We start from the raw sequence: 22,133 nt of genomic DNA on the forward strand, positions 1-22,133 counted from the left end.
CTCCCAAACCAAATGTAATACAATATAACACCTCAGTCAAAAACCTGAACCCTGAGTCCGTGGGGGTGGGTTTGGGTAAACTAAAAGCAACTTACCCAAGCACAGTCTTGGCGGTAGCCCCAACTTCCAGTTTTTTTTATCATTGCATGAAGAGACAGAAATTTGGAATTAGAAAATATTAAGGTAAGGTAAGAAAGCAAACATTTTAGTACACTTACACCATGAAAGTGCAAAACAGCAATTACTGGAGTGTCAAATCATACAGTGTTACAAATACACCAGGTATTAGCACATTTCTAGGGTAAGCCAAAGTACAGAGGGATATTTCACCCAGCATGTGCTCCCTCCAAGCTGCTAATGCTAGCAGGTGGGAAAATCAAGGCTCTTAGGGATACAGTGAGCTCAACATTGCATGCATTGTGTTGGTATCTTCAAGTCCCATATTTTCAGCTGTTGGGTTAGGGTTAGCTGTAAGCTGTTAAGGTGCTTCTAGGTGTTAGCAGATCACTGAATGCAGACACAAAAGTTAGTTGACAGTAAAATAAAAGAAAATCTCATTTAAAAAATGCAAGTTGAAAGAAGTGAATCCAAAAACAACAAAACCTAAAGACACAGGCAGATCTTGGAAAAAATGAAAGGCAAAATAACTTAATTTACCATGGCTGGGATCAAAAGCTGAGTAATCTGCAGCAGGTGAGGGAGAGAAACCAAGTAAAGGGGTTTCCCTGGCAAGCCTACAGGGAGAAAGACAAGCAGACACACCCACTCATGCAGACAGGGAGAAACAGACAGCCATTTAAGGGAAAGGGAAAGGAAACCGTAGGACAGACATTGCATGTAGATCCTAACACACAAAAGTATTCCTTTAAAAAAAGTGTCCATTCCACAAATAAAAATGTTTTTGTTCTTTGCCACATCGTTTCCTTTGGTTCACACACAAACACTGACAAAGATTTATTTCAATTCAATTTTATTTGTATAGCACCAAATCAGTATCTCAAGGCACTGTACCCAGACAACATAATGGAGAGCAGATAAACCAAACAGTTCACAAAATGAGCAAACACCAGGCATCAGTCAAGAGAAAAAACTCCCTTTTAACAGCAACAAACATTCCAGTCATTTAAGTCACAGGAGGAGTCTGGTATACTCGCCACATAATGGGAGGACAGAGACAATAGACAACATGTACATATTCTTTTGAGAAAAGAGATTATGCTACACTAAGTATAGTAAGTATAGTCCAATCCAGTTCAACTGCATTGTGTCCGATCCAGTTCCATTGCGTTGTGTCCGATCCAGTTCCATTGTATTGTGTCTGATCCATTTCCATTGCATTGTGTCCGATCCAGTTCCATTGCATCATGTCCGATTCAGTTCCATTGCATCGTGCATAAAGTAGCAACAAACATCCGTCACTTAAGCCACAGGTGGGTTTGGGTTTTTCATTCAGGTGTTGCAGATCCATTTCCATTGGACAGCACCCAATACAATACATTGCACCCAGTGCATTGCAGCAAATCCAAAACAATACATTGCACAGAAATCACACCACACAATCACACACACTACACACAGCTGAGTGCTGTTTAAGGTCATGTTGAAAGTCACTATTTCCTTTGACATTTGAGAAACCCCTTGAGAAACCTTGAAAACCCTTGTAAAACCGTGAAACATTAAAAACACCTCAAATGTTTTTTAAACCTTTAAAGCAAACATTTTAAACCTGTTGCTGAAACCACATCATAGGACCTGTGATGTGGTTTCGACCATTATATAGGGTGCACCCTCTGGCATTAAACTTATGATTCTCCTGAAGCTTTTCCAATATTTTTGGAAATGTAGAAATACATGGAATGCATTTATTTGTTCTTTCATTCATTCTATTATTTATTCATTTATTTATGTAATTTTTTATACGTTAATTTATTTATACATAAGTCAGGTGTGAAACAGTGCATACCTTTTTGGAAACATAGGGAGTTGATCTAGATCCACTCATGATCCGCAAGGGCAGAGATAAGAGTCAGGACTCTGGGATTGACTGAGAACAGTTTTTTCTTTTTCTGCTCAACCTTGGTCCCTCTCTCTGGATTTATGGAGAAGAAACACCTTAAACGGGAGAAAAGGGGGAAATTCCATTCTGTTGGGGCAAATCAAATACCTTATATATTAAATAAATATAACAGACATGTTTACCTTTGGAGGAACTCAAGTGTTGATCTTAGTTCCACTGGGTAGTGTATGTTGAAACAGTAGTAACTCCCAAACAACAGGCACATGGCAGACGAAAAGGAGGTGATGTGGTCATTAACAACCTTTTGGTCAATGCTCAACATGAACGTCTTGGCAACAAAGCAGGAGGATCCTGTTAATGGATAACATAAATTTGATAAAAAAATATATTAATACAAAGGGTTTCTATAGCAGTCAGATCTACAAATCTGAGCTCCATGTGCACTGCAATCACACGGTCACATTTTGGGCGTTTTTTTTCTACCACCACAGAGAAAAAAAAACTAAAATTGGAAAATAGTGGCATGATCTGATTATGAGAATAATAACATAATAGAGTGTAAGATAAAATTTGAGGCTTACATTTTCGATCCATTTTGTTGATAAACAAACATTTTAAAACTATTAGAACTTCCCAATAATACTTGAAGACGCACTTGTAGATTATCAACACAATGTCAGTAATTTCTGCAATACCAAATGAGACCACAAGGTGGTGCTTCCAATTCTTTACCTGCAGAGAAGCCTCTTTCCAAATAATGTGTTCCTGATCAGTTTCTCTAGCTCTGACACAAAAACTTAAATTTGCAGTAATAAGGATCTGTTTCTGATCTCTTTTTCTAAACATTCATGCAGAATTATAATTATTAAATAAATATAAATAATTATTTTAAACCATGCATATAACACCAGCAAGTGTGCTTACTACTGAAAACAAAAAATGACCAGTCAAAAGTTTGGACCCACCTACTTTTCTTTATATTTATGAATATTAACATATACTGTGTTTGCATCAAAACTATGAATGAACACATATAGAATTATGTAGTAAACAAAAAAGGGTAAAATAACTCAAATATGAACCATCTCAGGTTTTTACCTCATGATGCTCATCAAGAGAATGCCAATAATGTGCAAAGTAGTAATCAAAGCAAAGGGTGGCTATTTTGATAAATATAAAATATAAAACATATTTCTAGTTATTTCATACATTTTTCTTTACTACACAATTCATATGTGTTCATTCATACTTTTAATCTACAATGTGAGAATCTACAATGTAAATTGTCATAAAAATAAAGAAAAACCATTACATGAGAAGGTGTGTCCAGACCTTTGACTGGTAGTGTATACAATACAGTTAAGAATTCAAAATCACTGAAGTCTGAAAATTCAGTGAGTGCTTTTTGGAGACCTCTTTACATTTTGAGCTCAGTATGAGTGGCTTTTTTTTCTTTTAAGAATATACAGGGTTCATAGAAGAGAACTAAAGAGAGGAGATAGCCATAGTTTTGTATTAAATGTATATCAGAACTGTTAATAAGAAATGAAGGAAACATTTATGTAATTCAAAAACTGACCATACCTAAATCAGTTGATAGGAGGAAAAGATCACAGACATTTGAGACAAAACACAACTAATAATACTTGTACAGTAATGCAACAACAATGGCAAATGTTTACTGTTTTGTTTACTTACCACATACAATAAGACAGGGTGTTAATGGCACATCCTTCATTTGAACTTCCTTGGCAAGGCTCGTCTCCTCAACACAATGAAACAGATGTGCTTCATTCTCACCAAAGTGAGCCATAAGAAGAACCATCTCTATGACTTCCTCTGAGCAACCACTTGACTGATTCCTTTCAGCTTGAAGCTTGAGAAGAGCATTCAGGACTGGTTTGTGTTTTCGAGAATCACCAGTTTTCAGGAAGTTTAAAAGGCGCTCCCCCTTTTTGTCCACATTCTCATGGAAGGACCCAGTCAGACTCACGCCAGTCAGTTGCTGGAAATGTTCTGCCATGCCAGCTTGGATAAACAAAAATGGCCATTCTCTGCATAGTGTTTCGATGCTTGTACCTTTGTTGATTTCTTTACACTGGGTGTAAAAGGTGGACTTGATGTGTTCAATAACATCTTCTGTTTGAAATGCTGCAGAGCTTGAGGGTGGTGACCCAATAGCAGATGATGCTGGTGAGTGGTTGACCGAGGACGAAGGGGATGAGTAAAGGACAGATACTGGCGAAGAACACATCACTGGAGTGGAAGTGGTTGAGACTGTAATGGCAAAAGAAAGTTTAGAAATCATTAAATTGTGAATGACATTTTACTGTGAAATAGTGTAGTGTATCAATAAATTACTACTGAATAACAATAATGTTGCACTTGCATGCTGAATCGGCACTGTGTGAACTATTGTAAAATTAACTGTGTTTACATAAACAAACATAATTTGGAATTTTGGAAACAGTTAAGTTGGCATTTATTATAAGACATGTAAAAGCATAGTACACACATGTAAAACGTAGCCATCAACTTGAAGTTCAGAGACTATTAATGTACATGCATGCTGTAGTTATCATTTCAATATATTTACCATTTTGGGTCCAGGCAGCAACAAGTCTTCTGGCTTGTATGGGCTTTACTACTGGATTCAAGTCTGATTCTTTGATGTATGGCAAGTCATCTGTGGTAAGCACACCTAGTGCCTCCAACGTATTTTCCAGCAGCTTGATGACATCATGAGGAAGATCAGGGAGCACTGCTTCAATCGCATCACGAATTGTCTTCATGATTTGAGAATCTGCCATATCTGTTAAGAAGTCAAAAACACGTTAGCTTCCAGTCTACCGATATCAAAGAATTTAGTCCGACAAAACACTGTGCCTCAATGGGACGATCTGGTATCCATTTTTTGTATATGGAGATAATGGCCACATGTCAATCAGTTTACTGATGTGTCTGCATTCCAATCTTTCTGTTTTGTTCTTTACAGCATACATGTGGTACCGTGAAAGAAATTCTCCATCATACACTCTCATCAGAAAATGAAGTGAAGAGTCATCTTTCACAAAAATCAGCATAAGTTCTCCAAATTCCATTAACTCATCATTTCTAGTTATTACAAATTGGCCCTTTCTGTAAGTTATCCCATTGTACTGCAAATCAACAGACACCTTGGTATTCATTTCAGTGAAGCCAAAATGTATAATGGCACCTTTAACTTCCTTGCTGTAAAGCTCAGAATAAAATGTTGAGCTATCCTTTATTTGCAAGGTTGGAGGGCATGCTGACATCTGATGCCTCTCTGAAAGAGTTAAACACAGATATTTGAAATTTTTCAAATGCCTTGTGCATCTTTTGAAGTAACTGTGTTTGCTCTCAAAACGCATAGTCCATAGCCTCACAAGTGGCCCAAATTTCAAGATCAGTCCAGGATAGTGCCGCAGATAATGGTGTTTGGGTCTCAATTTAACATCTGGAAACATTGCCTTTCTGGTTTCCAAATACTCTTGGATGAGAGCATCCAGATAAGCAATCTGGGGCTTGGAAATTTGCTGAGAACAAATTAGGTCTACAATGTCTTTAAGCTGCAGTGTTAGCTGCCACACATTATCTTGTGGGTCTTGAACTTTGTCTCCAATTATGAGAGGCAAAAGTCTTAAGAAGTTCCAGTTTTGTACAGCTTGTCCACTGAGTTTTGGAGTTTTGGGATTGACCTCACAAGGTTTGGAGAGTGCATCCGTTACTTTATATTTGAACTGCTTTATGTGCCTATTCAAAATTGTGTAGGTCAACCATTTCTTTTTTTTAATAAAGTATTTGAGGAAAAGAGCAACATCGTATGAAAGTACACCCTCAAAGATATCGTGGCCAAGACATGGGGGCAGGCCAGGGGAGCAAACATTAAAGCTTTGTAAGGTGTTGAATACAGACCTAAACTTTATTCCATGCACCTCAGGTGTGTCATCAGTCTCCAGCTGTTCAATAGCAGATGTATACGTTTCAGGTGTCCATTCTCGTCCACAAATGGCTGGATCAGCACCCTGAAATTCAGTACGAGTAATCAGACAATATCTGCAAAAATATTCTGATGAACTGAAATTCTCTGTAAAACCTCCAATGCAGTGAGAGCCCAAGTTATCTCCTGCAATGCAGTACACACCTCCCTTTACCACAGATGTATCCACCATTGTTATTCCTCTCTCCTCCAATACTTTCAAATCAGCAAGCAGGTCTGAAAAAACCTTAGTGTGGCCAAAGTCCTTGAAATCCTTTTCTCTACACAACAAAACCAACTGCATATGATCAGTATTTGATCGGACATGGGGGTACATGTTGAGTAGAGAGAAATACACAGCCAAAACTTTGTGCTTCTTTTTTGCAGAGCCCGGTGGATTCACAACCTCAAAGGCATCCTGGTATAAAACTAGCTTGAGACAACTTGGGTTTTCCTGAAAAAATTTGTTGGACATAAAGACCTTGCCATCGCAACAATCACAGAGAACATCAGTTCTGGGAAGGTCATTATAATTAACTGACAGGAGGCCCTGCCAAAAACTAGACTTCAACATACTTTTTAAAGTATTCAGTACGGGAATATAATAGGCAAATCTCTCTGTCCTGTTTTCATCTCTACCCAAAAACACTTTTTTAGGTTCAACATATTTGAAAATGTCTTTAAAGCACTGTGCTCTTCAGTAAGCAGTTCTCATAGGCCCTGTATGGCAAACGGAGAACAGGTCAGATTGAATTACTGTGTCACAGATTTTGACAATGTCTTCCTCTGGAATAGCCATACCATGTATAAGTGTATTTACTCTATTCAAAGTATATGTCTGACCCAACTGATGTATGTTCTGCATCTCTTCAACAATATTTTGAATTGTAGATGCTGGAAGAAGATGCTGCCCTTGTAGTTTAATGTAAAACAGGCATACATTTCTAAGATAGAGGTCACTGAAAGTGGACCCGCTCGTTATGTCCTCATCACATGACTGACTGGCAGCCTCCGGTATGCTATAACTTTCAGTGTGGCTCTGGGTATCTTCCATTGCACCACAAATCTCATTCACTGTAAGATGTTTGTGTTTCCTTGACATATGGGAGGATAGCGATGATTTTACTGTAAAGACACCTCTGCATCCACTAACTGGACAGCTCACTTGGCGTCCCTCAATTATGTGCTTCTTTAGATGACCAACCAGTGATTTCATGTCCTCACATTTAAATTCACAGAGTAAAACGGTGCATTTTAATGTTACTACGGTTGTAACATGAGCAGGCTTTGTGCTGTAATGATGGCGGTAGAAGTGAGCCTTAAACGCTGCATATCTACAAAACGACCGCTTACAACCTGCTGCAACACACTTGAAAATAGATCGGGGCTCGTTGCGATGAAGATTACAATGCAGAAGAAATGCTTTAAGAGACTGAACGGATTGGCTGCATATGTTACAAGAATACATCTTAAATAATCAGAAGCGGGGCATTGGTGGTTAAGATTTGAGGCGGCGAAGAAGGCAAAATGGCGCGATTTTACCGCTCCTTCTCCTCCAGCAGCAACAAAACCCCTTCGCCTCCCCTCTCCCGATATGACTAAGTTAGTGGTAACCGACTGCTGCTACAAGTTCCTGTATTTCATATATTAATGCATGTATATCGCTCACCAAAACCCCCTTAGGTACGCTCAATTAATAAAAATGCACATGTACATATATTAACAGAAAGAAATGGCACGCAGCATCGCACTGTATGCTAACTGTTAGCATTTAGAGACATAGCAGCTATTTTATTTGAGTGAAAGTTTGAAACAGTGCTGTTCTCCACATTGCTGTCCCACAGATGAAAGTGTATGCTAATCTGTTCACGCGGCACTAACTGTAGTCTAACATAAGCAGGATACATTAACACACCTAGTCCCAGACTGTTATATATATATATATATGTTAGTAGTAGTTTACCTGGTGCAGTTGAGTAGTGAAGGATGAAGAATGAAAAAGTCAGGAGCAGGTCACCTCGTCCGACTCCAACGTTCGTAGACCGTGGACGTGATCTCTTCTGAGCTGAAGCGGTCTGCGCGGTTAGGTGACGTCAGAAGGAGCGCGCTGATTGGACCGTTTGAATTCAGGCGCCGTCCAGAGCTGAGTAGGGGATGTGTGACACTGACCGTGTTCCCAGGTAGAGCTACAGCTTCTCCAGAGGGGGAGCAGCCCCTCCCTCTGATGGGCAGTTAATTAAGATTCAGCTACAGGAGGCACAACTCACCACAGTATTCACAACCTCTGAACTGACTTTCAGGGCTCTTTACTGACTGAAAACTATTTTTGAAAAGGAATTACAACGAAAACTAAATACTTATCTAATAGTGCATAACCATGTACATAGAAATGAAACTACCTAAAAGATGTTTTTTTTTTTTGTTTTTTTTTTAAACATCCTCAACATTTCTTTTGTTCTTTGAGTGATTTATATATTACTCGTCCAGCGTTCCTGGTTTGGGGTTTTATCATGCCATTTGACCAGCAGTGAGCTTGCCACTTGGGGGTCAGAATGAAAATACACTACCATACAAGTGACCAAACCCAAACTTTTGACCGGTAGTGTATATTACTGATACTTCAGGGGAATTATGTTGTTTGGAATTACTCCAACTAAGGTAGAATTAGAAACATTGGAACATTTAAGGCATACTTATAATACAATAGAGATTTAAAAATAATAATATGTATATTCTATAACAACATACTCACCAAATAGTGCAAAGTATCATAGAGCAGATGGATTATGGAATATTTTATTAGACAGAGGTTTTCATGCTTAGATAAAATTAATTTTGGACTTTATTATTAGACAAATGGATTCATGATCATGAGAGAGTGTGGCACCAGTGTCTTCTAACTTTGGTCCACATTGAGCTGTGAATGGGTTAACAGAAACCTCAATGATTCAGCCCACTATTATGGTCATCAAAAACATTTGCATATGATCACACTGTGTGCAATGATTGAAGTCTGTGGAGAGGGTAAAATATAGAAGACAGATATTCAGTTTACTTCTGTTTTACACACAGTTCACAAGACACATTATGTGGTCTAATTGTCTACAATAAAGGGCTGAATTCAGTGCCATTGCCATTGCCGTCCTATCTCCTTGTAAAGCTTGAAGGTATTAAAATACAGGAAACATTAAAAAAAAAGACAGGCTGTGCACACCGGCTTGTCCTGGAGGTTAACGTGTCCTCAACACCTTGTCACCGCATGCTTAAAAGCAAGCAGTATATGTGAATGATTTGATCCTGTCTCTCCAGGATTCTGATAGGTGAGATGTCAATATCACCAGTCTTTATTTTTATTATTGAGGTCGCACAGTGTTACATAAATGCACAGCATAGCACCTTCCTAAACTCATCTCTGTGTGGACATGGCCTCAGGCTCATGATGAAAAGGTGGTGAGAAACTACAGCTTTGGTGCACGTTGGGCCTGACATCATTGGGACATAGGGCCTTGTTGGAGTGGATTATCACCAGTTGTCTTCTTCTGTGTTGAAGTGTGAAAGACACACAGACAGTTGTGTGGTTGTAGGAGTGGCTGTGAAGTTCATGGGTTGAATGTGGAAAGGCTGGTTTACTCATGCTGGGATTGGACAATGAAGAATGAGTGATATAGGTTGGAACATCTACCAAAAAGTTCAATTCTGTTCATGGGCCCAGTCCATACTGTCCTAAACTGCTCTGTTATTAACTTGATGAAAATCAGTAATGGTCCTCATGTAGTCCATCTGGCCACTTGGGCAAATGTGGTAAGAAAGTAGTTGTAACACAGTCATGTTTCCCTTTACAGTGTTAACTCCACTGTTAACACTGTCCTTCAAAAAACACAGACTGGCCTTGTGTTTCAGTTACAACATTCTGTACAACCACCACCTTTTTCTTGGACACTGATGAGTAATCTCCATTTCTAGTCTGACTATTTGAGACATTTCAGAATGTTTTGATTCCTGTCAATAGTCAGAATAAATCAGATTTAACTTGGTGTCAGAGCATATAATTTCCTGCTGAAACTCCTCACATGACATCCAGGAAAATGTAGCGCTTAATATCTGAGACAACCCCAACAATTATGTCTGTATGCATCACACAGGGCTCCACAGCTTGACATTTTATGTTAAAGTTTGGCCTGTGGGATTGTTACATCTGCAGAATTCTGATGTTTTTTTCTGTTACAATCACAAAATACAATATTTTACACCTTGTCATTATAAACGTATGTTCATTTTTAATAATGAATCCTTTGGAATAAATGAAAAACTTGCAGCAATGCTGGCTATTAAAAATATTACAGAATTCCTTCATCTTTAGTACAAAACTATGTACATTTGACATGGAAAAACAGTAATCTGATGTGATAAATGCAATAGTTACCGTGGTGACTATTAGAACATTTTTATGTCAATATTACTAAGGAACATTATTCTGATATACACAAACTATAATCTGTAAATGATCAATGCAAAAATTGATTGAATGGTTTCTGTTAGAAATATGATGGCACTTGTATGTCAATATTAGTAAAGCACCTTATTTTGACAAGGACAAACTGTAGTCTATACCAGTAAATAATGCAACAATTGCGGTGGTTCCTGTTAGAAATATTACAGTATTTCGTACGTCAATGTTACTAAAGAACGTTATTTTGACAAAGACAAACTGTAATCTTTACCAGTAAATTATGCAAAAATTACGGTGGTTCCTGTTAGAAATATTACGGTATTTTTAATGTCAATGTTACTAAAGTACGTTATTTTGACAAAGACAAACTGTAATCTGTACAAGTAACTAATGCAGAAATTACGGTGGTGACTGTTAGAAATATTACGGTATTTCGTACGTCAATGTTACTAAAGAACTTCATTTTGACAAGGACAAACTGTAATCTGTAGCGGTAAATAATGCAAAAATTACACTGATTCCTGTTAGAAATATTGCGGTATTTTTTATGCCAATATTACTAAATAACGTTATTTTGACAAGGACAAACTGTAATCTGTACCAGTAAATAATGCAAAAATTACGGTGGTTCCTGTTAGAAATATTACGGTATTTTTTAAGTCAATTTTACTGAAGTGCGTTATTTTGACAAAGACAAACTGTAATCTGTACAAGTAACTAATGCAGAAATTACGGTGGTGACTGTTAGAAATATTACGGTATTTCATACGTCAATGTTACTAAAGAACTTTATTTTGACAAGGACAAACTGTAATCTGTACCAGTAAATAATGCAAAAATTACACTGATTCCTGTTAGAAATATTGCGGTATTTTTTATGCCAATATTACTAAATAACGTTATTTTGACAAGGACAAACTGTAATCTGTACCAGTAAATAATGCAAAAATTACGGTGGTTCCTGTTAGAAATATTACGGTATTTTTTAAGTCAATTTTACTGAAGTGCGTTATTTTGACAAAGACAAACTGTAATCTGTACAAGTAACTAATGCAGAAATTACGGTGGTGACTGTTAGAAATATTACGGTATTTCATACGTCAATGTTACTAAAGAACTTTATTTTGACAAGGACAAACTGTAATCTGTACCAGTAAATAATGCAAAAATTACACTGATTCCTGTTAGAAATATTGCGGTATTTTTTATGACAATATTACTAAATAACGTTATTTTGACAAGGACAAACTGTAATCTGTACCAGTAAATAATGCAAAAATTACGGTGGTTCCTGTTAGAAATATTACGGTATTTTTTAAGTCAATTTTACTGAAGTGCGTTATTTTGACAAAGACAAACTGTAATCTGTACAAGTAACTAATGCAGAAATTACGGTGGTGACTGTTAGAAATATTACGGTATTTCATACGTCAATGTTACTAAAGAACGTTATTTTGACAAGGACAAACTGTAATCTGTACCAGTAAATAATGCAAAAATTACACTGATTCCTGTTAGAAATATTGCGGTATTTTTTATGACAATATTACTAAATAACGTTATTTTGACAAGGACAAACTGTAATCTGTACAAGTAATAAATGCAAACATTACGGTGGTGACTGTTAGAAATATTACGGAATTTTTAATGTCAATGTTACTAAAGTACGTTATTTTGACAAAGACAAACTGTAATCTGTACAAGTAACTAATGCAGAAATTACGGTGGTGACTGTTAGAAATATTACGGTATTTCGTACGTCAGTGTTACTAAAGTATGTTATTTTGACAAGGACAAACTGTAATCTGTACTAGTAAATAATGCAAAAATTATGGTGATTCCTGTTAGAAATATTAAGGTATTTTTAATGTCAATCTTACTAAAGTACGTTATTTTGACAAGGACAAACTGTAATCGGTACCAGTAAATAATGCAAAAATTACGGTGGTTCCTGTTAGAAATATTAAGGTATTTTTAATGTCAATGTTACTAAAGTACGTTATTTTGACAAGGACAAACTGTAATCTGTACAAGTAATAAATGCAAACATTACGGTGGTGACTGTTAGAAGAATTACTGCATTTTTCTGTAGAAAAAACAGTGCAGGGGTACTATACAGTAAGGCAATGTAATTTCTCCAGGGAAGCAAAATAAAAATTACTGTTCTTTCAGCTTAATTCATTTACAGTTCTTCATTGTTAAAATAACTGTATTAAACTTGTTTTCAATTTACGGCATTGTTCTGTTGGTGTTTGACAGTTTATCACCGTAAAATCTACGGACATTTTTTACAGTGCACTCAACGTGGGCAGAGTCATCACTGCACGGCTGCGTGAAACAGTGTTGCCAACTTGGCCACTTTGTCGCTAAATCTGAGAGATTTAGACCCTCACCACTCTGCGTCCAGGCTGATAATGAATCGCGCATGCCTGCTGCCATTCCAGCACTGTTTACAGAGCGGGGTGTAAATGGTTCTTCACTCAGTCTCACAGAAAAATAAATGACTGCATTTGAAACATTTGAAACATATCAGACATAACATAGATGTTATGTACTACGTGTCTGCACTGAGTTGGAGTCTTTGGGTCACATTGCCTTTAAATGGAACATAAAGAGGTGTGTCCTGACTAGGCAGGCTAGTACTAGGTTTATACACTGATTTTGAGTCATTAATTATTGAAATTAATAAATACACCCTTAAATAATTACTTAAATTTGTCTTTAATTATTTAAATAAATACATACACCATCAAATAATTATTAAATGTGTCATTTATTTAATTTAATAGTACACTCTCAAATAATTACTTAAATGTGTCATTTATTCAAATGAATAAATACACCATTAAATAATGACTTTAATTTGCCATTTATTTAATTTAATTTAATAAATACACCATTAACTTAAAGGGCCACACGTTGGTATAGTGATTAGCACTCTCGTCTTGCAGCGAGAAGACCCGGGTTCGAGCCCCGGTTGGAACAAGGGCCTTTCTGCATGGAGTTTGCATGTTCTCCCCGTGTGTGCGTGGGTTCTCTCCGGGTTCTCCGGCTTCCTCCCACAGTCCAAAAACATGCAATGTGGGGATTAGGTGAATTGGACACTCTAAATTGACCGTAGGAGTGAGTGTGAGAGTGAATGGTTGTTTGTCTCTAGTTGTGTGTGGCCCTGCGATGGACTGGCGAACTGTCCAGGGTGTACCCCGCCTATCGCCCGATGTAGCTGAGATTGGCACAGCACCCCCCGCAACCCTCTGGTGGAGGATAAAGCGGTTAGATGATGACTGACTGACTGACCATTAACTTAAACGTGTCATTAATTATTTAAAACAAATAAATACACCATTAAATAATGCAATAATCACATTTATTTCCTTCAGTTACAAAATACTGACATGGTTTTTTCCCTAATCACTTAGTATTATTAATAATAATATTCAGTGGAGCTCCACTCATTTTTTACTTCATACTCATTCCAAACAAAATGTTTAATTAAATACTAGTTTAATGTCATATGATACAATTTAAGTGTTATCGTTCGATTGTACACTTACATTCAAGTGTTAAAGCCCACATAGACCGGAAGCTGCAATTAACGCTGCATTTGTGTCTGTGTATCTGCGTCATTACCTCGTTTATGAAACCCTAAAGTGTCAGATCAACAGTTCAGCCACTGCTGAGAAAATAGTATTGTATTGTTTTCCTGGGCTCTGCGAAGCGGATCGGCACTTCCTTAATTTGATGTCGTCATCAGAAATCCTCACCACTCCTCTCACCACCGTAGCGCCTCCTGGTGCGGGCACTAGTCCGGGCACATCCGGTTGCGTACATTCAACCGCAGAAGAAGAAGAACTACTCTCGTTGTAGCTGCTAAGATGCAGAGCATCCACCGTGCCAGAGGGGGAGCTGTATATCTGAGAGCTGGCCTATCTATTACGTCACTTCCAGGTACCTGGCCAATCACAGGACAGTGGGAAAGCTCTCATTGGCTGGCCAATCACAACACAGTCCACGTTCTGGGGGTGTGGTTTTGGTCTGAAACAGCGCGGCTGACGAGAGTGTCGGTGAGGAGATATTTTGATCGGCTCGTTTGCAGCGATTAGGCGGTTTTTAATCATGAAAACAAGTTAATATATGTAAGTAGACCTCCATAACTAACGTATATGTGATCATGAAAACAAGTTAATATATGTAAGTAGACCTCCATAACTAACATATATCAGAATCAGAATCGCCTTTATTGTCGTTATTTTGTGGACAACGAAATTTGGGTGCCACTCCCTTGGTGCAAAATACAAATATATAAATAACAATTTTAAAAGAGAAAATATTTTAATAGAGAAATATTAACAATAAAATAAGAAATGTTGTATACATTTTTTTCAGAAACTATGACTATGTATAAATTAATATAAGATAACAAAATATAGCAGCAAGACCGGTGTAAAAACAGAAAAAAAGAAGGCACTTTAAAAGAGAGAAGTGATTGTCCTGTATTTGTGTAAACAAAGTGACTGAAGCATCAGTTATTGCATTTTCCAGTGGTGTTACCCTATGAATGTTTTTGCTTTTGTTTATTTATTTAGTTCTGTGATGGCTGTGTGAAAGAAGCTATCCCTGAGCCTGTTAGTCCTGGTTCTGTGGGATCTGTACCGCCTGCCAGAGGGTAACAGGTGGAACAGGTGGTTAGCTGGGTGGAAGGAGTCCTTGATGATGTTTCCAGCTCTGCTTCGGTAGCGAGAGCTGGCAATAGTCTCCAGGTTAGGCAGAGACCACCCCGTGATCCTCTGGGCTGTGTTTATAATCCTCTGTAGCGCTCTCCTGTCTGCTGCAGAGCACCCTGCGAACCACGCTGTAATGCAGTAGGTCAGGATGCTCTCAATGGTGGCGTTGTAGAAGGTTACAAGCAGCCTCCCCTCCAGGTTGTTTCTCCTGAGCACTCTCAGGAAGTGGAGACGCTGCTGGGCCTTCTTTACCACCGCCGTGGTGTTGACAGTCCAGGAGAGGTCGTCAGATATCTGCACGCCCAGAAACCTGATGGAGTGGACTCTTTCCACTAAGTCCCCATTTATGTGCAGTGGGGTCGGGGCCGCTCTGCCCTTTCTGAAGTCCAGTATTATTTCTTTTGTTTTAGTGGTGTTCAGTTTGAGGTTATTAACTGAACACCACGCTGTTAGTCTGTTGACCTCATCTCTGTAGTCAGACTCGTCACCATCTGAAATGAGCCCGACTACGGTGGTATCATCCGCAAACTTTATAATGCTGTTTGAGAGATGGGTCGGGGAGCAGTCGTGTGTGTAGAGAGTGAAGAGGAGGGGGCTCAATACACATCCTTGTGGGGAGCCGGTGCTGAGTGTGATGGTGCTGGAGAGGTGTGGACCAAGTCTGACTGACTGAGGACGATCTGACAGGAAGTCCTTAATCCAAAGGTTTGGTTGGAGAGACCCAGGTGTGAGAGCTTCTGCACCAGGATCTCCGGTAGGATGTGGTTGAAGGCTGAGCTGAAGTCCAGGAAGAGCATTCTGACATAGCTCCCCCGGTGCTCCAGGTGACTCAGCGCGGTGTGGAGCGCTATAGTGATAGCGTCCTCCGTGGATCGGTTTGCCCTGTAGGCAAACTGGTGTGGGTCTAGTGTGGGAGACAGACAGGCCCTGATGTGCTGGGAGACCAGCCTCTCAAAGCACTTCATGACTACAAGCGTAAGTGCAACAGGTCTGCAGTCGTTGAGGCTGTGCGCTGCTGTCTTCTTGGGAACGGGAATTAATGTGGAAGTTTTGAGGCAGGGTGGGATGATGGCCTGCGCCAGGGACAGGTTGAATATGTTTGTGAAGACTCCGGTCAGTTGGTCGGCACAAGCTTTGAGTACCTTGCCGGGTATTCCATCGGGTCCAGCCGCCTTCCTGGGGCTCACAGTCCTCAGCACATGTCTCACTTCATGCTCCTGAAGTGTCATCATGCCAGTGCTGGGGAGGGGTGGGAGTGCTGTGGCTGCTGAGGGCCTGTCTGTCTCAAAGCGGGCAAAGAAGCTGTTTAGTTCCTCTGCCAGCGAGGCATCAGTCCTAGCAGTCGCCTGGTTACTGCTTCTATAGTTTGTTATGTGATTTATTCCCTGCCACATTCTTCTGGGATCATTCACAGCGAAATGGTCCTCAATTTTCCTCTTATATGCCGCCTTGGCCTCCCTGATTCCTCTCTTCAGGTCTGACCTGGCAACGCTGTACAGGGCCCTGTCCCCTGACTTGAAGGCGGCGTTTCGGCTTTTTAAGAGGGACTGCACTTTGCTGTTCATCCAGGGTTTTTGATTTGGAAAAACTCTGACCCTTTTGTTGAAGGTGACAGTGTCAATACAGTTTTTTATGTAGCAGAGTACAGTGTCTGTGTACTCCTGGAGGTTGTGGCTTGAGAATAAATCCCATAGAGTGGTGGAGAAGCAGTCCTGTAGTTGAGAGAGGGCTCCCTCTGGCCAAGTTTTTATTGTCTTTGTTTGAGGCTTTGTGTTCCTCAGCAGGGGGGTGTAAGTGGGGGTGAGGGACATGCAGAGGTGGTCAGATCCAGCCAGGTGGGGGAGGGGAGTAGCTTTGTATGCATGTTTTATGTTGGAGTAAACATTGTCCAACGTATTATCCCCTCTGGTGGCAAACTTCACAAACTGAACGAATTTGGGTAACACAGTCTTTAAAGATGCTTTGTTGAAATCACCAGCAACAACAAAGACTCCATCAGGGTGTGCAAGCTGCTGTTTGTTGATGATGGCAAGCAGAAGGCTGAGGGCTGTGCTAACGTTAGCATCTGGTGGGATGTAAACAGCTACCACAATGACCACAGTGAACTCCCTCGGGAGATAAAAAGGTCTGCACGAGACTGCCAGAACCTCTATATCGGGAGAACAGTGTGTGTCAATGATCCTGCTGCTGCCACACCACTCGTTATGCACATAAACACACAGCCCCCCTCCTCTGCTCTTACCCGAGTCTTCGTTCCTGTCCTGACGATGTAGCGTGCGGTCCGCTAGCTGGACTGCAGCGTCGGGGATCAGCGGGTGAAGCCACGTCTCTGTGATGAAAATAACACTGCAGTTCCGTACAAAGCTCATCGTGGCTGTCTGTAGTTCCAACTCGTCCATTTTGTGGGTTATGGATCTGGCGTTTGAGAGGAAAAGGCTCGGTATTGCTGGCCTGTGTGGTTGTTTACGTAGCTTAGCATCCGAGCCCGACCGGCATCCCCGCTTCTGTTTCCTCTCTCTCCGCCGCCTCCTCCGCTTGCTAGGCGGGCTGACCATCCACGGGGATCCCGGCGATCTCACTATATCCTCCGGGATGTTGTGTGTCTGCCGATATTCGTCGGTAACAGCCAAGTTGTACCTCAGGCCGAGGTCGATAAGTTTCTGGCGACTAAATGTAACTTTAGCCCAACATAATTCAAAAAATAAACATAAGAAAAGTAATAAAAGGGTGCACCAAGTCGGAGAGCAAAGAGTCGCTGCACCACTGCGCGCCGCCATCATTGTTAATGTGTGATACAAGCATTCTATGTCTCCTTTAAGGGTGTTTGCGGTTTGTTTCTGTTTGGTTGTGATGAGTTTCTGTTGTACTCACGCCACTAAACCGAATCCAGTCTGTGGTTTGTAGCAGGTTTGTACTGTAGCAGGTTTGCATTGTTGCTGCACACAGAGAGTGAGACACAAACATGGGACTGTGATGGTTTCATTAAAAGACAAGAGATGAGAAGAAGACTGGAGTCAGTGAGGAAACAAGGAAACAAAGTAAAGTCAAACATCTGTGATCTGTCAGCAGTTTGAATACTGGCACGAATGGTCAGCTTACACACTGTGGGAGAGCAACAACAACGGTGAACAAAACAAACGCCACAGAAGCTGCAGTGCAAACTCCACCCACCTATGCCTGCAGAGGAAAAACTACATGTCTACTATAAACTGCTTTCTATATCCCTTCTATATCCTGGTTGGATTTAAACAGACACACCTGCCAATTTATTAGGTACACATTTTCTGTTGTTTATGAACACACTGATTGAATGAGCCAATCACATGGCAGTAAGTCATTGCATTTAGGCAGGTAGACATGATCAGGACGCCCAAATCAAGTTCAAACAGACTATCAGCATTAGGAAGAAAGGTGATTCAAGGAGCTTTTAATGTGGCATGGTTACTGGAAGTATTTGACAAACTGCTTGCACAACCACGGTGTGAAAAACAGAAAATATCCAGTCATGCCATGTTGAGGTCAAAGATCAGAAGAAAGGCCACGATAAGAAAGCAAAAGGAACTCAAATCACTGCAACCAAAGTGTGCAGAACACCATCTGAAGGCACAACACATTGAACCTGCAGAAGACCACAGCACGTGTCACTGCCACCACCATCATACCCTGTGTACTTAATAGTGTGGCCAATGAAAGTAGAAAACACACAACCAGAGCCAAAACAATGCAATACTCACTTATTGACGGAACCATGTGTAGACTCTGCAGACCTGAGAAGACGCAGGTATACATCCCACAATGTTCCTCACTGTCTGCTCTTTGAAGTAGAGGAGGTCCATTTCCCAGAAGAAGCAGGTCCTGGTCCACTTCAGCTTGGCCCTCCCACTGGTTGAAGGTGCGCCTGGTCCTGCTGTCATATCTTAACCCTTAAGAGTTCCTATAAATAGAGGAAGATTTGATTCAAAGCTGCTAAATCGTTCAAACTGATTAGAAATGAATAGAGCCCACGTTGCTTCCTGTCAAATCTGGCCGGTGTAGTGCCGAAAAGAGACTGCCCCCGATGGGAACGCGCATCAGTTAAGAGGTAGTGAGTGTATATGTCTACTGGTAGATATAATACTGTATAGAGGGTACACCCTATAAGTCTTTGTTTGAAGGAGCGATATTGACCAAATTCACTGTACATGCACCAGTTTTCCTCGACTGCTCATGCTGAAAAGACAGAGAATGTAAGCCCTAACAATCCAGAGTTGTACGGTGCAGTCACTTCTCGGCAGGCCCTGCCGAGAAGTGACTGCACCCTGTAACTCTTTATTGCAAGGAGCGATATTGACCAAATTCACTGTACATGCACCTGGTTTCCTCTACTTTCCTCTCCTGTACTGATTCTTCCAATTAGCCACTCACAGTGTGACTCCTGGCTGCTGAGTTAGTTAGCACCAGTTAGTTACTAGAAACCCAAGCCTTTTCAGATGATTCATATTAATAAATACACCATTAAATAATTACTGAAGTCAGTCATTAACTATTTAAATACATAAATACACCATTAAGAAATGACTAAAGTGTCATTCATTATTTAAATTAATAAATAGACTGTTCAATAATTACTTACATCACATTGGTTTTCTTAGGTTACAAAACACTGACATGGGTTTTTACGCCATAACTCAGTAACAATAATAATAATAATGATAATATTCAGTGGAGTTCCACTTCAGGTTTTATGTGATACTCATTCCAAACTAAATATTAGTTTAAATGTCATATGATTAAAAAAATGTGTTAAAGTTTGATTGTACACTTACATTTAAGTGTTAAGTGTGTTTGTTTCTGTTTGGTTGTGATGAGTTTCTGTTGTACTCACACCAGCAAACCGAATCCAGTTCAGTCCGTCCATGAATACCAGTCCGGGTTTGCAGCAGGTTTGCGTTGATGCTGCAAACAGAGAGTGAGACACAAACAGGTGACTGTGATCGTTTCATTAAAGACAAGAGATGAGAAGAAGACTGATGTCAGTGAGGAAACAAAGTAACGTCAAACTTACATCTGTGATCTGTCAGCATCTCCTCTCCCTCTGGTGCAGCTGTCAACACAGGAGTTTAAATATTGGCACAACGGTCAGCCAATCCGGTGTGAAAGCTTGAAATGTTTTGGGGCGGGGCTTATTATTGAAAACATGTGCGCTGTGACTGACTTTTTTTAACCATAACTTTATTTAAAACATTCCACAAACGTTGCATTGTTCTGGGGGTCCTCTGGGTCAAATAACACACTAATATATATATATACTGGTGGTCATTGTTGCTATTCTGTGTTAGTTCACTCAAAAAAATAACTTGTTCCCGGAACATAATAAAATTATGGAAATAATTTCCACCTAAATAAAATGCTTTAATTTAGCAAGAAACAATTTTGTTGAGTGACCTGAATGTAAATATGATGGGTCAACATGATGCATTTGCATTAGTGTTACTTAATTACCAGTGGTCAGTCCAACTAGATTTGTAAGGGTAAATGTAACATACTAATGTAATTTTGTAATGCCATTTAAACATGTATGATATGATTATGAGTTACTTAATTTAATATGGTAGTTACAACTACTTTTTAAAACAGTGCAGTACATGAATTAATTGTGCTGAGCCAACAACACAAAGTTAGGTGGAAGTGGTTTAGCCCAAGAGACATGAAAATGAACACAATAGTACTTATTCAGAAAATAAACAATTAACATACATATTCAGCAATATAAACAAATGTCAACCTATATACCCCCAGCTGGTGTCAAGTTTGGAAAATAATAACACGAAGAAAAGAGCTCAAGTGGCTTTTGAGAAATCTGCAACATACATTCCTATACACTTAGACAAAACCATTGAACAACTCACATTAAGTGTTTATGTAACCCGGGTGAAAAACCCCATTGTCATTATTATTCCCTTTTTTTTGTGAAGCGTTAAATGATGCCGTGTGTCATTACGTCGTGCCGTTACGTCATTTCGTCGCGTCGTTACGTCATCACATTGCGCCGTAACATAACTCCGTTGGGGCTCGCTGCCGGCAGCAGTGAGAGGAGCACGCCGGGGAAATGTTTGCAGGAGGTACGTTGTAGTACGCCGCGGAATATCGTAATTTAAACACTCTGGAACTAAATGCATTACAGTAACCTAATGTTGAAACATAGGAGCCGACTACCGGAGCCGCTGATCATACGATTCGGAGACCTAGTCTAAATGAATCATGGAATTGGTGAGTTGCGCTAACGCTACATATTACTTGATGCGGTAAATGCCTGTTTCTTTGAATATGTCCTACCACAGAAAATATTAAGCATGCTAAGGTTGTTGGTGATACTGAAATGATTGATAAATATTGTAATATAACAAATATTGTTATTTATTTATAGTGATTTAATTATATTGTACAATATTGTGATTGATATACTGATATGTATTGGGATTATTGTGTGATTATGAGATATTTAATAGGTCCTGTTTTCCATACAGGCCAGGTGATGGCGAGAAGTATAAGAGTATAGTCAAGTTTGAAGATCCTTGGAAACCTCCACTGCTTTGGTCGGGCTGGTAGGAGGCTCCTTGGCACAGGCGCTCCTCTCTCTCTCTGCCCTTACACTCATTTAACATTCCACACCTACATTACACACATTCACCCATTAATACAGACTGTTCCCTAAAACTTATTTATTGTCAATTTGTATATATATATGATCGGAACTGTACATATTGTATTGTTGTATATGAATGGCCATTTGTATTTTGTTAAATAATTCCGGTAATGGTTCACAATTATATGGTGTCACCAAACTTAAACTGCGTTCTGTGTCTTCCTCTCCACTCCTAGAGTCAGACCTGTTCTTCTGAATTCAGCCCAAACCTTAGACTTTCGAAACGCATCTAAATAATAGCTATCTGTTAAACTAAT

At 39.6% G+C, this 22,133-nt stretch overlaps 2 protein-coding genes across 5 annotated transcripts; both read right to left on the reverse strand.

Annotated features, from left to right (window-relative positions):
* Window positions 1-1,925: 1,925 nt before the first annotated feature.
* On the reverse strand, window positions 1,926-7,413 carry LOC122764440. The gene is made up of 6 exons (XM_044018575.1): window positions 6,183-7,413; window positions 5,954-6,063; window positions 4,614-4,829; window positions 3,716-4,294; window positions 2,200-2,368; window positions 1,926-2,112 (listed from the first exon to the last, which is right to left on the reverse strand). The coding sequence occupies exons 3-6, from the start codon at window positions 4,825-4,827 to the stop codon at window positions 1,989-1,991; spliced, it is 1,086 nt and encodes a 361-aa protein (XP_043874510.1). The 5' UTR covers window positions 4,828-4,829; window positions 5,954-6,063; window positions 6,183-7,413; the 3' UTR covers window positions 1,926-1,988.
* An 8,366-nt stretch (window positions 7,414-15,779) lies between these two features.
* Window positions 15,780-20,263, reverse strand: LOC122764439. Of its 4 annotated transcripts, XM_044018570.1 has the most exons (5): window positions 20,236-20,263; window positions 20,056-20,126; window positions 18,926-19,125; window positions 18,242-18,293; window positions 15,780-18,127 (listed from the first exon to the last, which is right to left on the reverse strand). In XM_044018570.1, exon 5 carries the CDS (start codon window positions 17,969-17,971, stop codon window positions 15,788-15,790), a length of 2,184 nt encoding a protein of 727 aa, XP_043874505.1. In that variant the 5' UTR covers window positions 17,972-18,127; window positions 18,242-18,293; window positions 18,926-19,125; window positions 20,056-20,126; window positions 20,236-20,263; the 3' UTR covers window positions 15,780-15,787. The 4 variants fall into 4 exon arrangements, with proteins under 4 accessions (XP_043874505.1, XP_043874509.1, XP_043874506.1 ...); XM_044018574.1 differs by lacking the exon at window positions 18,242-18,293 and having other exon boundaries at window positions 15,780-17,858; XM_044018571.1 differs by lacking the exon at window positions 18,242-18,293.
* Window positions 20,264-22,133: the final 1,870 nt, after the last annotated feature.

The sequence above is a fragment of the Solea senegalensis genome, unplaced genomic scaffold (genome assembly GCF_019176455.1).
Source record: "Solea senegalensis isolate Sse05_10M unplaced genomic scaffold, IFAPA_SoseM_1 scf7180000017409, whole genome shotgun sequence".
Taxonomy (NCBI): domain Eukaryota; kingdom Metazoa; phylum Chordata; class Actinopteri; order Pleuronectiformes; family Soleidae; genus Solea; species Solea senegalensis.

Bases quoted from the DNA above. Each gene is read 5' to 3' on its own strand.
- LOC122764440 (XM_044018575.1), bottom strand. From the start codon at position 4,827: ATGGCAGATTCTCAAATCATGAAGACAATTCGTGATGCGATTGAAGCA. The intron at 4,295-4,613 runs GTAAATATATTG...TTGCCATTACAG, and splicing joins TGCTGCCTGGACCCAAAATG to TCTCAACCACTTCCACTCCA. The intron at 2,113-2,199 runs GTAAACATGTCT...CTCCCGTTTAAG, and splicing joins ACACTTGAGTTCCTCCAAAG to GTGTTTCTTCTCCATAAATC.
- LOC122764439 (XM_044018572.1), bottom strand. From the start codon at position 17,971: ATGATGGCGGCGCGCAGTGGTGCAGCGACTCTTTGCTCTCCGACTTGG.